Source organism: Dendropsophus ebraccatus, chromosome 9 (genome assembly GCF_027789765.1).
Source record: "Dendropsophus ebraccatus isolate aDenEbr1 chromosome 9, aDenEbr1.pat, whole genome shotgun sequence".
NCBI lineage: Eukaryota > Metazoa > Chordata > Amphibia > Anura > Hylidae > Dendropsophus > Dendropsophus ebraccatus.
Genome location: NC_091462.1, coordinates 48860662 through 48885228, shown reverse-complemented (window position 1 = coordinate 48885228; position 24567 = coordinate 48860662). Strand labels below are relative to the sequence as shown.

Below are 24567 nucleotides of genomic sequence, written 5' to 3'. Positions count from 1 at the left end.
AACCATTTGCTCATTATTTTAATGATCAGAAACCATTGAAAGAAAAACAGCGTTGTCGAGGCCATATTGTTCTCTCGTCATACTTCCCTGGCCTCCTCCTGACCTCATTTGAGGAAAGAACCTGTATACAGTATATCTGTAATATTTAATGTGATCATCTGAGCAGGTACATTCATCTTAAAAGGAAGATCTGATCAGTAAAAGATGTGGTCACATGTGTACGTCTTCAGAGAGCTTATATTAAACTTTTTATTTCACAAAGTTGCCTAAAAACCAGACGGTCAATGCTTCACAATATGTTTTCTTTTTCCTTTTTCCAAGTGTTATATGAAATATTAGTCTTTAAGTAATAAATATGATCAATTACAGGCACTTGGTGTCATTTAGAGAAGAACGTCACTTGTCTTTCACAATATCTCTTGCAATTAGTTCTTTCATAATCTCATTTGTGCCACCATAGATGGGCTGAACACGAGAATCTACGTAGGCCCTAGAAAGAAAAGAGGAGAAGCAAAATGATGTCCATGTTATCACCCTTGTTGTACCTTTTTAGACTTTGTTTGCCTCTATGCATGAGGTCACCTAACAATCAAACTATTTCCTGGCTTTCAGTCTGGAGGAGATTTGTCATCAGCGTAGAAGATGACCAATAGTTATACAGGACACATCGTAGGTGGGAGGGGGGCTTGTTATGGATCTTACTTTGGGGTTCAACAGCTTAACGTTATGCCTCTGTGCCCCACCTGGATCTCCAGAATAGAAGCAGCAAAGCAGCTTATACTTCAGGGGCGTGGACGTCAGGCACTATTTACATACATCTGTGCAGGGTGATAAATGCCCCCTGTATGTTTTATGAAGCTGGTAGAGGATTACCTGCTTTAACCATGTCCTCACTGATTATAATTTATATCTGATACACAAGGTACATTTTAAGAAGCTACTTACTTTGCAATGGGGTATTCCCACATGTAGCCCCATCCTCCATGGAGTTGCACACCTTGAGTAGCCACTGTATTCTGGAGGTCAGATGCCCTGCAAAACAACACCAATCCTTATAAAACACTTAATTTTTTAAACCTTTTGGCCTTATCTGAATGTAGATGAGCAGAACATGCATAGTTCTTTCCACAATTGGCATTCAGGTTTCTTGCATATTGCACCACTGCTGTAAGATAATGCCATGCAATACGTACTCACTTTACATATGCATTGTATACTTTAGAGACGTTACCCCATGACTGTCTAAGCTCCATTAAAACTGCACAATATGTTCAGAGCTTCCGATAAAACAACTCATTAAACAAACTATCCAATAAAGAAGAAAAGGCTGCAAAGGCGGCCTATTGTTATCACATGAAAAACAATGCGATTCGTACGTCAGAAAAGTATATAGGCAGTGAATACCATGAGTGTAGACAAGTAGTCAAAAGAGAGGGCTATAAAAATCAAGTGTCTCCCATGAAACAGTATGCAGACCAATTTGTCAGCTGCCATACCTCTAGTGTAAAAAGCCTTGTACTTTATGTGCTTGTAAAAGGGCAATTTAATGCCTACTTTCCTTTAAGCAGACAATACTGTGAAAAGATCAAGTGAAAACAAATGCCAAACTGGTGAAAGAGCTGAAAGGACAGCTCCATGGAGACCGGGACCGCAGTCAACAAGTTTAACCCAGTCGGCATTAGAAGAGTTGGGCAGACCTTTAGAAATAAAGGGAAACCAGATTCAACAAGTAAAAAAAGAGAATATAAAATTTCAAACACGGCTTATGGAGTCCTGGTACCAGTTGACATTGCACAGTACACTGCAAGACTAACAAGTAATAAAACACAAGTGTGTATTAGTGCAAGCTAGACACGTGGGCCTATTTTTATTCTGTGGAAAGCGTCTTTCTCATGCGTACCAATATTTTGCCATGGAAGCAGTTGCAGAGTCCAAACGTCTGTCTGCATGAAGCTGAAGGCAGTTGTCCAAGAAGGTTCGACCCACACAGATCTGGGTTTTCATTTCTGCCAACTTGTGCTGCACAGTCTTAAAAAATATAAAAGTACAACATCATGAAAGAAACAGCCTACTACTGTGCACAAAGGCATCACCATTATAGTTTTCAGTAACTCGGGAATACCCTTTATTATTAGATTGTATTACTGAGTCTTCTATCCAGTGCCAAGAAAGGGATCAGATCTGACGATCGCAGAAAGCCTTTCCCAAAGGTTTCTAAAAGTACTCCATGTAGAAGTATGACTGAACAGAGAACAGGCCAGATGTGTTATAGAGTGGAAGAAAGTCACTAAACAAACCATAGGAGGACAGCAATCTACAGTAGTCATTAACAAACTGCAGGGGAGTCTGTATTACACGCAGCCGCCCTACTTTCTGTTTAGACTCCACTTACAGAATACACAATTTTGCAATAAAGAGCATATTGGAAACTTGCATATACTGCAGTGTTTCTAATGTTGGTTTTGTGGTCTAATTCGAACAGTATTTGCTATGATTTAGCTATGTTGCCGGGCCTGTGGGGGGAATGTCCGGCCGGAGAAGGATCGCGGCACGGATCGTGTGAATGAGCCCTAAGGCCGGGTTCACACACAGTAAGACACCGGCCGCTCTGTGACCCGGCCATGTCACAGAACAGCCGGTGTCAGAGAAGTTCATCCCGGACGCTACTGCAGGCTGGATTAACTTCATTTCTGTTGAACTGGGATGCGGGCACATCCGTGTGTGCCCGCATCCCAATTCACCATAGCACACAATGGAAAGTGCAGCTATTGTGTGAGCTGTTAGTGCTGTGTGGCCGCTATTTAATGAATAGTCACCACAAAAAACTGACATGTCAATTTTTCCTGTGGCAGCGTGGAATCCCGGCCGGAGTGTATTCTATGGGGGAGATTTATTAAACATGGTGTAAAGTGGAACTGGCTCAGTTGCCCCTAGCAACCAATTAGATTCCACCTTTCATTTTCCAAAGAGTCTATGAGGAATTAAAGGTGGGATCTGATTGGTTGCTAGGGGCAACTGAGTCAGTTTCATTTTACACCATGTTTTAAAATCTCCCCCTATGTGTATACACTCCGGCCGTGATTCCAATGACTTTCAATTCAATGTTTTATTTTTTTTTTAATTAATCACGGCCGATGTTGCAATTTGCTCTGTAGCCTTGATTAATTTAAAAAAATTAATTGTGTGAACATAGCCTAACAATGTAAGAATGTAAAACAGAACTGAGCTCTGACCCCTGTGATACCACAATAGACCTACCTGTGTTCCTACAAACCTGTACATGTATACCTTAAAGGGGTTTCTAATTTGGCCTATTCCTTTTGTTACAAGGGTCCTCTGACAATAATTGGATAATATGGCGTCTGTCTGTTTGTTTTTCTAACAATGAAGGCGGAATCCCAGAGCCAAATGCCTCATTTTCTTGCAGTGCCAAATCAGGGGAAAGGACACAGTTCCCACTAGACCAATACATTGTTGGTGAAATGCATAAATAAAGGCCCTATTCCACGGAACGATTATCGTCCGTATTCGGCCGATATCGGCCGCTACGAACGATAATCGTCCTGTGGAATAGAGTGCAACGATCAGCCGACATCGTTCATGTCGGCTGATCGTTGCAGTCGCTTGTTTTTCAACATGTTGAAAAACAAGCGACTGATATAGCAGCGATCTGCTGCCGTCGCTCCATTGAATAGGAGTGTCGGCAGCAGATGCTTCTGTATCCTATGGGCTGCCCGGACGATCTAGCGATCACCCGCGCAGCCCCCAACCCCCCCCCCCCCCCGCAGCTCCCCACCGCTGAGAGCGCTCGTTTGCTCCTCTGACGACCAGTGGAATAGGGGCATTAGTCTGACCCTTCAAAGCAGTGTTCCCCAATCTGTTGCAAAACTGCAACTCTTAAGCATGACGGGATGGCATTGGGCTGTCTGGGGCTGCTGGGAGCTCTAGTTCGGCAACAACTGGTGGACCACAGGTTGGGGAACACTGCTTCAGAATAACAGCATAAAGGAGAACTACCCTCTAATAACCAGAATTCCTTAAAGGAATTGTCCAGCGAAAATCTTTTTCTTTTAAATCAACTGGTGTCTGAAAGTTATATAGATTTGTAATTTACTTCTATTAAAAATCTCAAGTCTTCCCATACTTATTAGCTGCTGTACAGTATGTCCTGCAGGAAATGTTGTTTTATTTTCAGTCTGACACAGTGCTCTCTGCTGACATCTCTGACCGAGACAGGAATTGTCCAGAGAGGTTTTCTATGGTGATTCATAGAGATGTCAGCAGAGAGCACTGTGTCAGACTGAAAATAAAACAACATTTCCTGCATGACATTTAGCAGCTTATAAGTATGGGAAGACTTGAGATTTTTAATAAAAGTAAATTACAAATCTATATAACTTTCTGATATCAGTTGATTTGAAAGAAAATGTTTTTCCGCTGGACAACCCCTTTAACATGACGTTTGTACCTAGGTATTACAATCCAACCTCTTTGTGCACCATTTCCAGATCCCCTTTAAAGGGGTAGTTCACAAAAAAATTATTTCAAATCAACTGGTGCCAGAAAGCGCTGTATGTCCTGCAGAAAGTTATATTCTTTCCAGTGTGGAAAACAGCAGATGTTTTTTTATGGAGATTTGCTACTGCTCTGGACAGTTCCTGACATAGACAGAAATGGCAGCAGAGAGAGCACTATGTCAGACTGGACAGAATACATCACTTCCTGCAGGGACATACAGCAGCTGATAAGTACTGAAAGACTTGAGATTTTTTAATAGAAGTCAATTACAAATCTCTGGCTCTTTATGGTAGCAGTTGATCTAAAAGAAAAAAAATGGAGAACAACCCCTTTAATTGTCCTTAGCTAAAGTTAAAGTACACAATGATGAAGGTTATAAATCTGAAGCAATGGCAGTGATTTCATATTACCTGTAAGTGTGCAACAGTTTTTCCAAAGGCTTTCCTCTGCTTGACATAATTCCTGGTTTCTTCAAACATAAATTCACAGCCAGCAAGTGCCATGTCTGCTATCAGCAGCCTCTCCTATAATGGGACAAAACAATTTAAAAAAATATTATGGCTTCTCATTCAGCCAGTAAACACTTTCAGAGAATAGAGATGAACGGCTACGTCGTTCAATATGTCAATATTTTATTATGCCCTTGTCAGGCAGCGGGGCATCTTGCTGCAATGTTGTGCACCGGTGTGAATAGGGCCATTGATTTATGTGCTGCCCGTGTTTACTTCTATTATATCTAAAATATATATATATATATATACAGTATATAGTGGTACCTTGGTTTAAGAGCTTTTGGTTTTAGAGCTAACAGTTTTTCAAAATTGTGACTTGGTTTAAGAGCATTGCTTTGGTTTAAGAGCTCCCTGTACTGGGTGGAAGGGCGAGGGGAGGAGGGGCATGGTCTGCCTAGCAGGGTCTCAGGACCGTATTTACCAATTTTTTTGGGTTTTATTTTTTTACTCTCCCACCTTCCCTTCAGACTTGCCAGTAAATCTGGTGTATTTGGTGTTGGGGGTATACATGTGGCGTAAACCACGTTCCTATTTCTTCCCCAATAGTCATGTGCTGTTACCAGGATTGTTGACCATACACCTATTGGTTACCACATGAGTGTCTGGTATCTGCTGCATGTGGTGACATACAGTAAATGTGGGAACGCAGCCTAAGACTGATCAGATGTCAATGTGATGGGGAGTGAAGATGGGGCGTCTTCAGGTTTAGTACCTAGGGCAGCAGCAGCTGTTAATACAGCCCTGCAGGGTCTACAGCCCTGTACTCTGACCCAGGAAGTCTCTCCCTCACCTTCCAAATCATAGCAGATCCACTTCAGGCTGGGGCTTGCATCAGGGGACAGGACTGTGGAGGTAATCTCTTCATAGCTGTAATCTCTCCTTGGACTGAGAGTGCTGCATGTATGTGCCCACATCTGCCCTGCTCATTTCTTCATGCTCCCTGCAGTCTCTGTCAGCCCTTGTGTTTCCCATCCTCTCTATTACTGTACAGTAACTTATAATATCACATATTCTGCATTTTCTGAATGTTTGTTTCATCTGTTTTAAATGTTATTCAGAATAATAAATAATTATTTTGGGGCGTGGAACCAATTGTCTGCATTTCTATGATTTCTTATTGGAAAAGTTGCTTTGGTTTAAGAGTGGATTTGGATTACAAACACGGTCCCAGAACAAATTATGCTCGTAATCCAAGGCACCACTGTATATACATATAATTTATCTTTCCTTCTGTATTGTAACACATGATCCTATATATTGGTGCTTCTGACAGCAGAACATGTATTACACAGACCCACCTGGGGAAGTTCTTGCATCAAGTAATAGAAGCCTTTATTTTCCTCTCCCAATAACGCATCGGCAGGGAGCCTGACATCTTCAAAGAACAATTCTGCGGTGTCCTAGAATTAAAGCGGAGACCTTTATGTGTATGACAACAAAGAGAATTACATTAAACAATCTAACATCAAAAGAAGGTTCGTAGTCAGAAGAAGAGTCAGCTCTGCGTTGTACAAAACACCGTACAAATTGCTGGAGATGAACATGTTAAGGATATCGAGAGAAAAACACATTTGGTTTATGTATGTTTTATAGCTACTTAGATGTACTATTACAGCTTACATAGTATAAATGTATAATACATGGGATAGGATAAGAAGGATAAAATTGTGCACATGCTGCTTGTGGCAAATGATAGGGTGTAGGTAACATCTGCATCCTGTCTATAAGCCATATATAACCAATAATTGATATCTAGATATAACAGATCTTCCTAGACATAGTGGTTAGATACCATGGAACTGAGTCTCCACACTGCAAAAATACTCTGTGCCTAATGTAATGGGGAACATTCTCTATAGGCTAAGGAAAATGGGGACCTTGTTAGGATGAGGATGGGGTAAAGGAGCTTCTTTAGGGCACCTTAGTGCCTTCATCTTTTCCTGCTCTTTACTTTTTTTTTACTCTGAATTGTGTTTATTAAAGCAATGAATAAATGAAATAGGAATGCAGTCACCTAAGAACATAGGGTGTTAGTGGTATACAGTAGAAGGCTATGTTTACACAACGTATATTTTAGTAAAACTACGGCCGTTGTACAACGCCCATGATTTATACAAAAATATACGTGCCACTGCTGCCTATGGAATCCTGGCCGGAGCGTATACACATAGTATACGCTCCGGCCAGGATCCCTAGCGCCGCTGCAAAGAACTGACATGTCAGTGAATAGCGACCTCAGAAAACCCTGTCAGTGCACACTATGGAGCTCTATATATTATATGCCTGATCGCTCACTGACTACAGGAGCAGAGAGATCAGCCATAGACTGATGTCTCTGCGCCTGTATGCGTATTCCGGGGCGTGCTACGCTAATAGCGTACCACCCACGGAATATACGTGCAGAAGCAGGGACTCCAGTGTGATGCCGGACTCCCTGCTCCTGCACTGTACAGACCCTCTGCTGTCAGCTGTGTCCCCATTAGGAGGCACACACAGCTGACAGGAGGCTCAGAGCAGGGAACTATGAGTTCTCTGCTCTGTGCCATTCACTTCTAGATGGCAGGCTGTGTTAGTGCTGGGATCTAGAAGTGATCTGGAGCAGCCAGTGATGTCTTCCTGGTCAGGCTACTCTATGAGATCTGTGATCAGCCTGACCAGGAAGCGACCAGGAAGCGACCAGGAGGCCACAGGGACAGCGGGGGAACCAGTGGTGAGGTGAGTAGCTGCTGGCCTGTTTTTTGTTTTACTTTGCTGAGATGGGGGGGGACACAGGAGATGGATGATACAGGGGGTGATTGTGGGGAGATGGGGGGGACACAGGAGATGGATGATACAGGGGGTAATTGTGGGGAGATGGGGGACACAGGAGATGGATGATACAGGGGGTAATTGTGGGGAGATGGGGGGACACAGGAGATGGATGATACAGAGGGTGATTGTGGGGAGACACAGGAGATGGGGGGACACAGGAGATGGGTGATACAGGGGGTAATTGTGGGGAGACACAGGAGATGGATGATACAGGGGGTGATTGTGGGGAGATGGGGGGGGACACAGGAGATGGATGATACAGGGGGTGATTGTGGGGAGATGGGGGGGGGGACACAGGAGATGGATGATACAGGGGGAGATTGTGGGGAGATGGGGGGACACAGGAGATGGATGATACAAGGGGTGATTGTGGGGAGATGGGGGACACAGGAGATGGATGATACAGGGGGAGATTGTGGGGAGATGAGGGGACACATGAGATGGATGATACAGGGGGTAATTGTGGGGAGATGGGGGGACACAGGAGATGGATGATACAGGGGGAGATTGTGGGGAGATGGGGGGACACAGGAGATGGATGATACAGGGGGTGATTGTGGGGAGATGGGGGGACACAGGAGATGGATGATACAGGGGGTAATTGTGGGGAGATGGGGGGACACAGGAGATGGATGATACAGAGGGTGATTGTGGGGAGACACAGGAGATGGGGGGACACAGGAGATGGATGATACAGGGGGTAATTGTGGGGAGACACAGGAGATGGATGATACAGGGGGTGATTGTGGGGAGATGGGGGGGACACAGGAGATGGATGATACAGGGGGTGATTGTGGGGAGATGGGGGGGGGACACAGGAGATGGATGATACAGGGGGAGATTGTGGGGAGATGGGGGGACACAGGAGATGGATGATACAGGGGGTAATTGTGGGGAGACACAGGAGATGGATGATACAGGGGGTGATTGTGGGGAGATGGGGGACACAGGAGATGGATGATACAGGGGGAGATTGTGGGGAGATGAGGGGACACATGAGATGGATGATACAGGGGGTAATTGTGGGGAGATGGGGGGACACAGGAGATGGAAGATACAGGGGGTGATTGTGGGGAGACACAGGAGATGGATGATACAGGGGGTGATTGTGGGGAGATGGGGGGGACACAGGAGATGGATGATACAGGGGGTGATTGTGGGGAGATGGGGGGACACAGGAGATGGATGATACAGGGGGTGATTGTGGGGAGATGGGGGGACACAGGAGATGGATGATACAGGGGGTAATTGTGGGGAGACACAGGAGATGGATGATACAGGGGGTAATTGTGGGGAGATGGGGGACACAGGAGATGGATGATACAGGGGGTAATTGTGGGGAGATGGGGGGACACAGGAGATGGATGATTCAGGGGGTGATTGTGAGGAGATGGGGGACACAGGAGATGGATGATACAGGGGGTGATTGTAGGGAGATGGGGGGACACAGGAGATGGATGATACAGGGGGTAATTGTGGGGAGATGGGGGGACACAGGAGATGGATGATTCAGGGGGTGATTGTGGGGAGATGGGGGGACACAGGAGATGGATGATACATAGGGTGATTGTGGGGAGATGGGGGGACACAGGAGATGGATGATACAGAGGGTGATTGTGGGGAGACACAGGAGATGGGGGGACACAGGAGATGGGTGATACAGGGGGTGATTGTGGGGAGATGGGGGGACACAGGAGATGGATGATACAGGGGGTGATTATGGGGGGACACAGGAGATGGGGGGACACAGGAGATGGATGATACAGGGGGTGATTGTGGGGAGATGGGGGGACACAGAAGATGGGGGAACACAGGAGATGGATGATACAGGGGGTGATTGTGGGGAGATGGGGAGACACAGGAGAAGGATGATACAGGGGGTGATTATGGGGAGACACAAGAGAAGGATGATACAGGGGTGATTGTGGGGGGACACAGGAGGAATATGAGGAGATGGATGATACAGGGGGTGATTATGGGGAGACACAGGAGGAATATGAGGAGATGGGAGGATTATGAGGGGCACAGGGGGAATATGAGGAGATGGATGATACAGGGGGTTTTTGTGGGGAGATGGGGGGACACAGGAGATGGATGATACAGGGGGTAATTGTGGGGAGACACAGGAGATGGATGATACAGGGGGTGATTGGGGGGACACAGGAGATGGATGACACAGGGGGTGATTGTGGGGACATGGGGGGACACAGAAGATGGATGATACAGGGGGTAATTGTGGGGAGACACAGGAGATGGATGATACAGGGGGTGATTGTGGGGAGATGGGGAGACACAGGAGATGGATTATACAGGGGGTGATTGTGGGGACATGGGGGGACACAGGAGATGGATGATACAGGGGGTGATTGTGGGGAGATGGGGGGGACACAGGAGATGGATGATACAGGGGGTGATTGTGGGGAGATGGGGGACACAGGAGATGGATGATACAGGGGGTAATTGTGGGGAGACACAGGAGATGGACGATACAGGGGGTGATTGTGGGGAGATGGGGGGGACACAGGAGATGGATGATACAGGGGGTGATTAAGGGGGGCACAAGAGGAATATGAGGAGATGGTGAGACACAGGTGTGGGGGGGGGGGATTATGATGAGATTGGAGGATTATGAGGAGATGGGGGACACGGGGGATTATGACTACAGGAAGAGATGGGGGGATTATAACTGCCTGGGGGGATTATGACTACATGAGGAGAATGGGGATTATAATAGTGTGGAGATGCAGAAGGGATCTTCTAAATTGTGGAACCTAAAATGTCTGTCCAATAGATTCTGCGAGGACAAGTCATGGCTAACAGAAGTCTTCATGATGGAGTCTGATCCGAATGGAGAAGAAAAGAGAAAGTGAACAACTCTGATGAGAGAAGACGTCACCTGTGAGTCACTGGATGTAACTGTACCCTGATCACTATACTGTCACTGTGTGGGGGGAATGCTGGACTCTATACAGTGTTTTTTATTCAGTAGCAGTACTGGTGGTATTGATCAGTCATTAAGCAGGGGTAGTGAATTCAGGATGTGGCGGAATTTTTCCCTTGTAGTGGTAATATTGGTGATAGTATTTAGTCACTATGGAGTGGTGATATGCAGTCATTATGTGGTGGGATTATTTGGTGTTTATATGATGTTGATCTCAGTTGGGGGGGGCACTATTTCAGTTCTCGCCTCAGGCAGCAGAAGAGCTAGAATCGGCCCTGCGTATGTGCCCGCATCAGAACCCTGTGGCCCTAAGATCATCCGGTCAGTACTGCAGTACCGGCCGGGATGATCTTTTCTGAGACTGGCCGGGTCACAGAACAGCCGGTCTCTTACTAAGTCTGCACATAGCCGTAGTATGTATATAGTGGTATGGTGTAGGTTTATGTGTTACTGTTATGTCAGGGTGTTAGGTAGTGGTATGGAGAAGTATTGTGTATATATGTGTTATATGCTGTATGGTTATAGAAGGTATATAGGGTTTTTGCTAGTTTGATTATTATATATAATAAAGAAAACATATTTGGGGTTAAGTACAATAGGCTTGGCATAAGTGGGGAACCAGGGAATATTCACAATTCTGCATAGAAGTGGTTGTGGGAACAAAAATATTCGTCTACATATACTGCATTATGCTCTGGGGGGACTGTTTAGACTGTACTACTTGATGTTTATTATATATGTCTTTAAAGTATTACTGTCATTTAAACAAAAAACTTTTGCGCATGTCACAGACATGACAGACAAGAGTTTTTCTTGGCCGGTGTATTCTATTGTCTTGTTCCGGGAGATGGACACTATATTAGGTTTATGAAGCCCTTCTCTTGCAATGAGAAGTGCTCAGCTGAATGTATCTCTCAGTTGTATCTAGTAACTGGTGGGGGGTCTACCCACTGTGACTGCCAATCAAACAAAACATGAAGTTGAATCCGCAGCTTTCTAAGAGGGTATATTGAGCTTTCCAAAGAGTGCAACTAGATGATATCCAAATGAATAATCAGAAGACAGGAAGGTCAGGGACTGATCATATCTTTACATGTTTTATTATAACTGCTGCCCAAACTGCTGACATTGTTTGATTGTCTGTGCTTCCAGGATTTAGAAAAAAGGATTTTCCACGTTCCTGATCTGCAACAAGCCGGAGTCCCCAGCAGGGCCAGGTATGGGGGAGAGAGGAGGTGTTATAGCTTGCTACACTTCAACAGCTCAAGAAAACCTAAATATATATATATATATATATATATATATATATAAAGCATTTTTCTACATTCTGGAAGTACAGACAGATATATGCAAGGTACCCTGTGTCTTCTTTTCCTAGTGTGGAATGTGAATTGCAGTTGACAGATTCTCTTTAAGGATAAGAAATACCCTCTAGTCCAAATGCTTATATGACAGCACCTTTGTGTCACGCCATTTACCTGTGCCTTCAGACCGATTTTCTCTAGCTTCCTTCCCTTGACAAAACCTTTAGTGCCATTGTCCACAAGGAAGAGGCTAATACCATGAGCTGGAGTGCGAGCCTCCCGGTTAGTCACTGCCACCACAATAACCACATCACTCAGCCATCCATTTGTAATAAATACCTGCAAATTAGAATGTTATACAATAACTATACAATTCTAAAACAGGTTGCACAGGGGACAGGGCTTTGTCAGCTAGAGTACTGTTTGCAGGCTCCGCTACTGTAACATGTGTTGTGTGGGAGGACACACTGGAAATTGATTTGGCTAAAGACTGAAATTCTTTTACAGTGATTTGTGCCACATAGAAGAGGCCCAAGTGCCAAATATTTGGATATTCCTTGAAGGAACCCAAAAAGTCTGCCACAAAATTATTAGTTTGCACTCAAAAAGACAAAAATATTGCAAAAACCATGTGCAAATAGAGAAAATATATACAAATTCCCTATCAAGCCAATAAATTTAATACATGATAGAATCATGGGATAAAGCTAGAGAGAGGGAGAGATATCAGTGAGGTATATAACAATTCATAATATTAAAAAAAATTAGATGGAAAATAAATGAGTAGTAGGTAAATATATATATATGGGTGCCTACACGGCCTCACCCGCCGCTCTGACCCATGGTGGCTTACACCTTTCCCATACCCCTAGACCTGATAACAGACATGGCGGAGGAGTGGGTGTACTTCTCTCCCCAGACTGCACTTACCAGGTCATTCCCCCTGAGCCCTCCCTCTCATTCTCCTCTTTTGAAGTTCACTGTACGACTTTTCCGTCCATTTTCCCTGAGAGTCGCAGTCTTCTACCGCCCTCCTGGTTCACCTACTAAGTTTCTTGATCACTTCTCTACCTGGCTTCATTACTTTCTATCTTCTGATATTCCTGTTCTAATCATGGGCGATTTTAACATCCCAATTAACAACCCAATCTCCCCATCAGCCGCTCAGTTTCTCTCTCTAACTTCCTCCCTTGGCCACTGACCTCTCAGACCACAACTTCCTCTCCTTTATCATAACAAATTCTCGTCCTCCTCTTGACCTTACTCACATATAGGAACTTACGTGCTATAGACACCCAACAACTGCTAGATACCGTACAGTCATCATTGCCCCCCACCTCTTCCCTCTCCTGTCCTAATTTGGCCGCCAAACAATACCACGACACCCTCAAAACCACCCTGGACAAACTTGCACCGCCTACACCCCAAACAGCCCAAAACAGACGGCCACAACCCTGGCACACATCCAGAACTCGTTTTCTTAGACGGTGTTCTAGCTGTGCTGAACATCTGTGGAGGAAATCCAAGACAACAGCCAACCTTCTACACTTCAAGTTTATGCTTAGAAGCTACTACTCAGCTCTTCACTCTGCTAAGCAATCCTACTTTACCACTCTGATCTCTTCTCTTTCCCATAACCCAAAACGTCTCTTTGATACCCTGAACTCTCTCCTCAAACCCAAACCTCAGACACCCATAACTAACCTCTGTGCTGAAGACTTAGCCAACTACTTCAAGGACAAAATAGACACAATCCGCCAGGAGATCATCTCCCATTCCACAGGTAATATTATTCCTTTTCCCTCTTACTGTTCCTCCTCTTCCCTCTCAGCCTTTGAGCCAGTGACAGAGGAGGAAGTCTCCAGTCTCCTCTCCTCCTCTCGCCCCACCACCTGCCCTAGTGACCCTATTCCCTCACACCTTGTCCAGTCTCTCTCTCCTGTTGTCACTACTTACCTTACTAAAATCTTCAACCTCTCCCTCTCCTCTGGCATCTTCCCCTCGACTTTCAAACACTCCACCATCACTCCATTACTGAAAAAAACCCTCCCTAGACCCATCCTGTGCTGCCAACTATCGACCTGTCTCTAATCTTCCTTTTATCTCTAAACTCTTGGAACGTTTGGCCTATTCCCGCCTAACCCGTTACCTCTCTGACAACTCTCTACTTGACCCCCTTCAGTCCGGTTTCCGTCCTCACCACTCTACAGAAACTGCCCTTACTAAAGTCTCTAATGATCTCCTCTCCGCCAAATCTAAAGGTGACCATTCTCTGCTCATTCTCCTGGATCTATCTGCAGCTTTTGACACTGTAGACCACCAGCTCTTCCTTTCCACGCTCCGCTCTATTGGCCTCAAGGACTCTGCTCTTTCCTGGTTTTCCTCCTATCTCTCTGACCACTTCTTTAGCATATCATTTGCTGGTTCCTCCTCATCTTCTCTTCCCCTTACAGTCAGGGTTCCTCCGGGATCAGTCCTGGGCCCTCTCCTTTTCTCACTTTACACTTTACCCATCGGACAAATCATCAGCAAGTTTGGTTTTCAGTACCATCTCTATGCTGATGATACCCATCTATATACCTCCTCCCGTGATATCACCCCCGCTCTTCTACAGAACACCGGTAACAGTCTGTCTGCCGTCTCTAACGCTATGTCCTCCCTATTCCTAAAACTCAACCTTGCTAAGACTGAGCTTCTTGTCTTCCCTCCCTCTGCTAACCACCCCCTACCTGACATCTCCATCTCTGTCTGTGGTGCCACCATAACCCCTACACAACAAGCCCGCTGCCTTGGGGTTATATTTGACTCGGATCTGTCCTTCACTCCTCATATTAAATCTCTTTCACGTTCCTGTAATCTGCATCTAAAAAACATCTCTAAAATCTGTCCCTTCCTTACTGTCGAATCCGCTACAACTCTCATTGTCGCTCTGATTCATTCCCGTCTAGACTACTGCAATTCCTTACTAATCGGCCTTCCTTCCTCTAAACTCTCCTCTCTCCAGTCCATTCTCAATGCAGCGGCCAGGCTCATCTCCATGTTCAGCCGCTATACAGATGCCTCCCCCCTGTGCCAGTCACTACACTGGCTTCCTATTAAACACAGGATACAATACAAAGTCCTCCTGCTCACCCATAAAGCCCTCCACACTGCTGCACCTCCCTATATCTCCTCCCTCATCTCTGTCTACCGCTCTACCCGTGCCTTACGCTCCTCTAACGACCTAAGGCTAACATCCATCTTAATCCGCACCTCTCACTTCCGTCTCCAGGAATTCACCTGAGCTGCACCAGTTCTATGGAATGTATTACCCAAGACTGTCAGGCTTACCTCCAATACACAAAGCTTCAAACGTGCCCTCAAAACACATCTGTTCAAGCAGGCTTACCAGGTTCCCTAATTTTGACTGCTACCCTAACCCCCCCCTCCCCCCCCCCCCCACACACACACCAGGCATTTAAGCACTTAGACCTTTGCATGCAGGCATTGGCTGGTGACAGGTTCACCCACCCTTACTTGCACTGCCTTATTTATAAAGATGGCCGGACCATAAGAACAATGATGCACTTTGCCATACTGTCTCGCACCCCCTCCTGATAGTGTGTAAGCTCATGCATGCGAGCAGGGACCTCACTCCTCTTGTATGGATAACTATATGTATATCTCTGTAATGTCTGATTTCTGTCTATGTATGTAACCCCAGAATTGTAAAGTGCTGCGGAATCTGTTGGCGCTATATAAATAAAAAATTATTAAAAATTATTATTATTATTACAATGTTACTAGTGCCCTCAAGTGGTCACCCGGTGTATGGCACGTAATTCATAAATTACAGCTAATAACCTTCTATATAAACTAAGCCAATTTAGTGGGCAATTGTAACAAGTATATACTGTATGTGGTGGAAGTGATAGCTATCCACTCCAATGCCCTGCAAAACCCAGAAACAAAGTAAAGGGAGGAACAAAGAGCCAAACACTAGACAAAAAGAAAAAACGGTGAACGCCAACTACCACTCTGATATCTTACCCCTCTCCAGCACAGACAGCCCGACGTATATTTCGCTCACTTCTGTGTGTTTTATCCCATGATTGTATCATGTATTAAAATTATTGGCTTAATAAAGAATTTGTATATATTTTCTATATTCCTTGAAGGAGATTTTCACATTAAGGCTATGTTCACACACAGTATTTTTGCTCAGTATTTTGCAACCAAAGCCAGGAGCGGATTGAAAACACAGAAGGGCTCTGTTCACACACTGTGAAAATTTAGTGGATGGCCGTCATTTAATGGCAAATAACTGCCGTTATTTTAAAACAATGGCCGTTGTTTTGAAATAATCCACAACTTCTGGAGTAATGGATTAAAATAAGAGTTACATCTCATGATTGATGGTAAGAAGTATTGTATACTGCATTTACGTCAGCAACAGCTGCTTACAGGGCCAGTTTAAAGTACATTAGTAAAGCGTGCACTACTATTTAATGAATATTTAATGACACTAATAATCTTTCCATAAAATATGTGTTAAAAAATTTTTTTAGCCCCTGTGTTGGATCGGCTTCTGCCTATAGACCCCATGGTCTACATCCTGAATGTGCCGCCTAAAACAATGCCCAAACTTTCAGCCAGGCTGCTTCTCTACATGTTAGCCGCTGCAAAATGCTTATTAGCTATGTATTGGAAATAAAATCTGATCCCCTCAGCAATAGAGCTGCTGAATAGGATCCAAGAAGTTAGGAGGATGGAGTCTATGACAGCCTTACAGGATAAGTTCCACAATATATGGGCCCCATGGGATGCCTACAATGACGCGTCTCACAATGCCATGTCATCTGCTTGATCATTCATTGTTCTCCTGTTTTCCCCCGTTACCCTTGTGTGTGTGTCTGTCCTGTCTTCGTCTTGTTCCCCATTAGTCTATTTTTTATATTATACTGTTTGGGTGAGTTCACACTGAGTTAAAGGGATTGTCCAGCGAAAATCTTTTTCTTTCAAATCAACTGATATCAGAAAGTTATATAGATTTATAATTTACTTCTATTAAAAAAATCTCAAGTTTCTCTAATTATTAGCTACTACATGTCATGCAGGAACTCTGTCTCGGTTTTCTATGAATCCCCATAGAAAACCTCTCCTTCTCTGGACAGTTCCTGTCTCGGCCAGAGATGTCAGCAGAGAGCCCTGTGTAAGACTAAAAAATAAAACATTTCCTGCAGGACATACAGCAGCTGATAAGTATGGAAAGACTTGAGATTTTTTAATAGAAGTAAATTACAAATCTGTATAACTTTCTGACATCAGTTGATTTGAAAGAGAAAGATTTTTGCTGGACAACCCCTTTAATTCTGCGGAATGTGCCTGTATAGATCCCACTGGTAGCTGCATTCCCTGGAAACATTCTGCTCCCCTGACATTTAGGTTACCTTACTGCCATTTAGAATCCAGTCACTTCCGTCTTTCTTGGCATTTGTACGCACTCCCTGTAAATCACTAAAAGAAAAGAATAAATCATGGAATCAGCATGTTAATCCATTGGGCACAAGATGTACAACTCTAATTCCATCCCACATACCTTCCCGCTCCTGGCTCAGTCATTGCAATAGCTCCAATGCATTTGCCAGCTGCCATGTCAGGGATATATTTCTGTATCTGGCTCTTACTACCATATCTCGAGATATAAGGCATGACGATGTCAGAGTGCAGACTGAAGCCTGGACCAGTACAATTCACATACATTCTGTGGACCAGAGATAGGAAAGTTACAGAAGTCTTGTATAAATGAATGATCAATGGCTCTAGTAAAAGATGCTAAAGAACTTACTGTTCCTCCCACACAATAGCAGAAGACAAGATGTCAGCGCCAACGCCGCCATGTTCTTCTGGGATGGTAGCACCTAGAAGCCCCTGCTGCCCAGCCTTCTCCCACAATTCCCGGCTCACCTGTCCAGCTTTCTCCCATCTGAAAAGTACATAAAGTCATGGGGTTATGTATAACATGAACATGATGGGGGTCCTTTAATTCAGGGGTCATATATACCATAGAGGTGTCCCATGTGTCTGCCATAGAAGAAGGCCATTCCAGGTTGATCTGGTCCCAAGTTTTATACTGGTACCTTAAATTGCTCTTAACTTGAACAATTTGGTTTTAAAATATTTTTTTCAAGGAAACTTTGCTTCAGATCACGTGGTCAGTTCTCAACCACTCAACCAGTCTTGAAGTGTAAAGCTGCCCTGCAACACGCTACAGATCGCACACAGTGACACTGGCACAGAGCAAGTGCTGTCGGTATCACTGCGCTGCTTTGTATTGCTTCTTGTATGCCACCTGCCTGAACCTTCCCCTCCAGTCCTCCCCTATACTGTATGGTCTGTACCGGCTGACACCATGCGCCTGCACTATAAAGGTGTGAGTGTCCCTGTGTGCACTGTGCTGTTTTACATGTATAGTACTGTACTGTAGTGATTGATTTGTATATTGTTCTATAAAACATACAGCAGTGAGCTATTGGTGGACGCTGGACCCAATAAAACACATTTACATTATTACTTATAGAAAAAAAAAACTGCTCGCTTCTCAACCAGTCTGCCAGAACGGATTGTGGTTGAGACAGAGGTACCACTATATATAGAACTTCAAATTCCCATTTCTATGTAACAAGTTTGGCTTTGTCTCCCTCTAGTGGTTGCAATGCAAATAGTTTTCATTATGTGAAAAGGTGAGGCGAGGTGAGAACTTTGCCTCAGGCGTCAGAAACTCAGATCCTTAAGGTGGCGGCAACTGTCTGTGTGTCTGTCCTCCTTTGACCCTGTCAGACCCGTCCCTGCAGTCAGATTAATTAAGTCCAGGACCTTTGTGTGCAGTAACCTTGTCACATACACATCCTGAACCTGAATGGTGGCTGGGAACGGGGGGAGCTGTGTGTAGAATCAGGATGCAGAGCAGAGTGCTGGTGTCCCCCTCCCCCCTTCACCAACCACTCTGTCTCTGCTGTAGTCTTTCTTCTCCTCATGGCTGGGGCTGCTCCTAAGACCTCTGGTGAGGGTTCATAGAATGATGGGTCAGGGAGGTCAAAGTGCAGAGTGAAACAGAAACAACAGATTCCCTCCTCTGCTGCTCTGGACAGGGCTCCCAGAAGCCATTCACTTAGTAGATTTTAACCCTTTTGAGACTGTCATTATTACTGGGTCTGGAGCTATAGCTGCTTGCGGAGCACTGCGAATCACATGTTAGGAGGGCACTTGACCAGTTTTTGGTGGCTCCAATGTAGCATTGGCATTTTAAGAGGAAATAATGTGTGCAGCATTATATTGTGTGCAGCATTATATTCAGGAGGCACAGGTTGTAACACTATTACATTCAGGGGACATGATGTGGGGCAGCATTATATTCAGGAGGCACAGGTTGTAACACTATTACATTCAGGGGACATGATGTGGGGCAGCATTATATTTGGGGGTGCAGCATGTGGCACTATTATATTCAGAGGACATGATGTGAGGCTGCATTATATTTGGGGGTGCTGCATGTGGCACTATTATATTCAGGGGACATGATGTGGGGCAGCATTATATTTAGGGGTGCAGCATGTGGCACTATTATAATCAGGGGGGAACAGTATGTATGGCAGCATTATATACAGGAGGCACGGATTGTGGCACTATTATAATCAGGGGACATGATGTGGGGCAGCATTATATTTGGGGGTGCAGCATGTGGCACTATTATAATCAGGGGACATGATGTGGGGCAGCCTTATATTTGGGGATGCAGCATGTGGCACTATTATATTCAGGGGACATGATGTGGGGCAGCATTATATTTGGGGATGCAGCATGTGGCACTATTATATTCAGAGGACATAATGCGGGGCAGTATTACATTTGGGGTGCTGCATGTGGCACTATTATATTCAGGGGACATGATGTGGGGCAGCATTATATTTAGGGGGGCAGCATGTGGCACTATTATATTCAGGGGTACAGTATGTAGGGCAGAATTATATTTAGGAGGCACAGATTGTGGCACTATTATAATCAGGGAAAATGATGTGGGGCAGCATTATATTTAGGGGTGCGGCATGTGGCACTATTATATTGAGGGGGCACTCTTCTGATGGGGTGGTATAGGCACTGGGGGTGGGCAAAATTTCCGTTTTTCTTCCACTGAGAATGGTGATGGTACACCCTACTCACTCTGAATGGTAAGGTGCTACTTCTTGCTGGAAGAATCTCCTGGCGCTCTCTCTGAAAATGTCGTGGTCAGCGGTGAATATGCTTCTGGTGCCAATATCCATTAAGGTCTTGGCTTGGCTTGTTTCCAGTCGTGGTCTCTCCTCGTGGGAGCTAGGCTGTGCATGCTGGCATCTATAAAATAAGGATTAAAATGGAGCTCATCATAACGTAATAACATATCTAACATATCAAAATGGTTTCCATAATACATCATCAAGATGCAGAAAAGTAGGTAAAGTCATCTTCATCTGTAATTTTATCAAAAGAAAAGGCAAATTCTCGATGAATGATACAATTCCTATCACCAATGCTGTACTTCTTTAAACTTAAGGTCCTTAAACTTTCATGAGGGCAGGGTCAGGTTCAGCTCTCGGTCTAAGGTGTATGGGGGCTCTCCTTAACGACCACCAATGTTGTGATGGAAAATCACTGCCCAGTCCCTTTGTTCTGTCAGAAATAAGCCGCAGTCTGAGCTCCTTTTGTCCTCCCCTCCCTAAAGGGAACACAGGAACACTCTGTTATGCCGAACTTTCCTGTGTATGGGGAGGCCGGACAGCAGATGGGAAGTTATTGAAGGTATATGGCTGGGTTTCTCATTAGTACAACTCTTGGAGTCATACTGTCATCTGTGGTTTTCTATAGCACTACAGCTAAAGCAACCACAACATCTTATCTGACTGCCTTGTGTTATATATTAGGAGGTACATGGAGTCCATGACAGGTTTTCTCGGTATGACACTGTCCTGTTTGACCACTGGCATAATCCACAAGGTCACCAATGAAGAATGAGCGAGGACAGACGTTACCAGGACAGGGTGCCAACTCTGTAGTGGCAGCTGGTCACCTTTGCAATAATAAGGCTATTTATGTATGCAATTGAATCTGGTTAAAGGGGAACCCCAGCTAAATGTTTTATCTTTCAAATCAACTAGTGTCAGTAAGTTATCTAGATTTGTAATTTACTTCTGTTTAAAAATCTCAAGTCTTCCAGTACTTATCAGATGCTGTGGTGTTTTCTTTCCATTGTCACACAGTGCTTTCTGTTTGCTTTTTTTCCCTCACTTAAATATTTAAGTGAAAAAGCAATATGAGCAAAAGGATAGGTATGTGATTATGACCATGGTACAGTCCACCCTGGAGAGGCTTCGGTACCATGGTCATGACCACATACCTATCCTTTAGCTTATATTGCTTTTTCACTTAAATATTTATTTGGTGGTTATTACTTTGGTCCCCTTTATTGCACAGGATCTACATTGGTCATGTAGCATAGCACTTTATTGTGTATTTATGGATTTTTTTTCTTACTTTATTTGATATAGTTTGTTATTTGATCTATTGTGTATAGACCATATACAGATAGTGGAAGCTATTTACTTCCCTAACTAGCGCCCTGCAAGTTACTGTCCTGATTATTTTCAGGTTTACCTTTGGAATTTTTTGTATTGGGGTTTTTAGTGTTTTTAATCGTCATGTGTTGTTGTGTGTGTATGTGATACAATAAAATTTATGGGGGAGATTTATCAAACATGCCGTAAAGTAAAACTGTCTCAGTTGCCCCTAGCAACCAATCAGATTCCACCTTTCATTCCTCACAGACTCTTTGGAAAATGAAAGGTGAAATCTGATTGGTTACTAGGGGCATCTGAGCCAATTTCACTTTACGCCATGTTTGATAAATCTCCCCTATTGAATGTGTATATTGTTCCTTATTTACTTGTGTTTATCTTATTTTGTGTGGGGTGCACTTGTTTATACGGTACCATTCTGTTTCTTGCTATTTTTTTGAGGTTACAAATCAATGTATGCTTCATGACATCTGCAGGAATAGCTGTGTTATCTGCCACCATGAACCTTTAGCATCATGTAGGCAAAGGGTTAATGTGAGGTGATGATGCATCTGCTATTATTTTACAATCTCATTGCCAACAACACAGAAATGGGACAAAGTTCACAGCGGACTTCATGCAGCAACCACAGACTTTATAGTGATCTCTTGGTGTTGCCCTTTTTTATATGTGTCACAATAAAACATGTTAGTCTGCGGAATTATATAAGTAATATATAATATATATAAGTAATACATTGTTTGCATTCATCAGAAAATTCAGCCTCCATACAGCATAGAGCATATAGCAATAAAGACGCTGTGATCTCATCTGCTTCTTAAACATTAGAACATTATCTATTTGAAATAATTAGTATATTGTATTGTTTGTGGTGGCAACAAAAAAAAAAAACATCACTATTGACAATTACCTACTATTCCCTATTACTATTAACAATATATTTACAAAACATAAAACAATTATTACATACATTGTTTATTTCGGGAAACCTTGACCTTAATATTCAGGTCAGATGTCCTACATCATATAAGAACCAAGGCTGCTTTAAAGATAAACAAATAATAATATACCTCTGGCAACAAAGAGAAACATAAAGGGTATACACAACATACAACCACACCATAGCAATGTACTAAGAGGACAGGATTACCTGATACTGGCACACACAGGGGCTCTTGCTGAGGAGACATTACAGATGTTGCTGAGTCTACCAAGGATCCTCAGCCCGGCAGCCATTGTTAGGACGTGTAGTGACTACAGCAGAGACGACAAGCACTGAAGCAGGAAGAAGAAAATGCAGTGTAGGTGGCATCAATAAATGCAGTTTTCATTGAAATACAAGACTGACCTCTAGTGGCTGCTTTCTGTTTCTAGCCATCCAGTCTGAGCAGGTTTTATTTTGATGGTCTCCATAGGCAAGGGCTATACTGAGATTTTTGGTAGATACTTGCAGCAGACTGGAGTGAAGGGAATAAGGGTGAGAAAGCTTGTGGTAACATATATGAATTACATAAAACCATAAGCACATATACTACATGTAATGATAAAGACTAGAGATAAGCAAGAACTACTCAATCGCATAGCTATTCAATCAAATATTACACTATTTGCATACCTCCCAACTTTGGCTGAGAGGAAAGAGGGACATGGACACGCCCCTAACCCCACCCAAAGACACGCCCCTAAACCCCAAGACACGCCCCTAAATCGGTCATAAACACGACGTTTTAGCGAGTCTATCGCCATTTTCACGCTTCAAAATGGTGATTGACTCACCGAAACCTTGCGTTTGTGACTGTTTGCTGTGCTGCACTATTTGTTAATGCTTTGCACGTTGATGGAATAAACACTTCTTTTGCAATATAGAAGTTGGAGTGCTGTGAAGTATCCGTATGGTATAGACATCTATCTCTGGATAAGATTTAATTTGCTGGCACCAACATCATGGCTTGTGCTGCTGACATTTGTTATCTATCTATCTATCTATCTATCTATCATTTATTTATCAATTATTTATCTATCTATCTGATTGATAGATAGATAGATAGATAGATAGATAGATAGATAGATAGATAGGAGATAGATAGATAGATAGATAGATAGATAGATAGATAGATAGGAGATAGATAGATAGATAGATAGATAGATAGATAGATAGATAGGAGATAGATAGATAGATAGCTAGATAGATAGATAGATAGGTGATAGATAGATACATAGATAGATAGGAGATGGATAGATAGATAGGAGATAGATAGATAGATAGATAGATAGATAGATAGATAGATAGATAGATAGGAGATAGATAGATAGATAGGAGTTAGGAGATAGATAAATAGATAGGAGATAGATAGATAGATGATAGATAGATAGATAGATAGATAGATAGATAGGAGATAGATAGATAGATAGATAGATAGATAGGAGATAGATAGGAGATAGATAGATAGGTGATAGATAGATAGAAGACACATAGATAGGAGATAGATAGATAGATAGATAGATAGGAGATAGATAGATAGATAGATAGATAGATAGATAGATAGATAGATAGGAGATAGACAGATAGATAGATAGATAGATAGATAGATAGGAGATAGATAGATAGATAGATAGATAGATAGATAGATAGATAGATAGGAGATAGATAGATAGAAGACACATAGATAGGAGATAGATAGATAGATAGATAGATAGATAGATAGATAGATAGGAGATAGATAGATAGATAGATAGATAGATAGGAGATAGATAGGAGATAGATAGATAGATAGATAGGAGATAGATAGGAGATAGATAGATAGATAGATAGATAGATAGATAGATAGGAGATAGATAGATAGATAGATAGATAGATAGATAGATAGATAGGAGATAGATAGATAGATAGATAG

At 43.4% G+C, this 24567-nt stretch overlaps 1 protein-coding gene across 1 annotated transcript; it reads right to left on the bottom strand.

Annotated features, from left to right (window-relative positions):
• On the bottom strand, positions 1–22948 carry ACADL (acyl-CoA dehydrogenase long chain). The gene is made up of 11 exons (XM_069983225.1): positions 22824–22948; positions 20286–20456; positions 17914–18051; positions 17665–17829; positions 17516–17582; positions 12261–12425; positions 6329–6430; positions 4929–5042; positions 1901–2028; positions 946–1032; positions 1–490 (listed from the first exon to the last, which is right to left on the bottom strand). The coding sequence occupies exons 1-11, from the start codon at positions 22907–22909 to the stop codon at positions 397–399; spliced, it is 1317 nt and encodes a 438-aa protein (XP_069839326.1). The 5' UTR covers positions 22910–22948; the 3' UTR covers positions 1–396.
• Between the last annotated feature and the right edge of the window lie 1619 nt (positions 22949–24567).

Bases quoted from the DNA above. Each gene is read 5' to 3' on its own strand.
- ACADL (XM_069983225.1), bottom strand. From the start codon at position 22,909: ATGGCTGCCGGGCTGAGGATCCTTGGTAGACTCAGCAACATCTGTAAT. The intron at 17,583-17,664 runs GTATGTGGGATG...CTTTTCTTTTAG, and splicing joins ACTGAGCCAGGAGCGGGAAG to TGATTTACAGGGAGTGCGTA. The intron at 491-945 runs GTAAGTAGCTTC...TTTTCTTTCTAG, and splicing joins TGGGAATACCCCATTGCAAA to GGCCTACGTAGATTCTCGTG.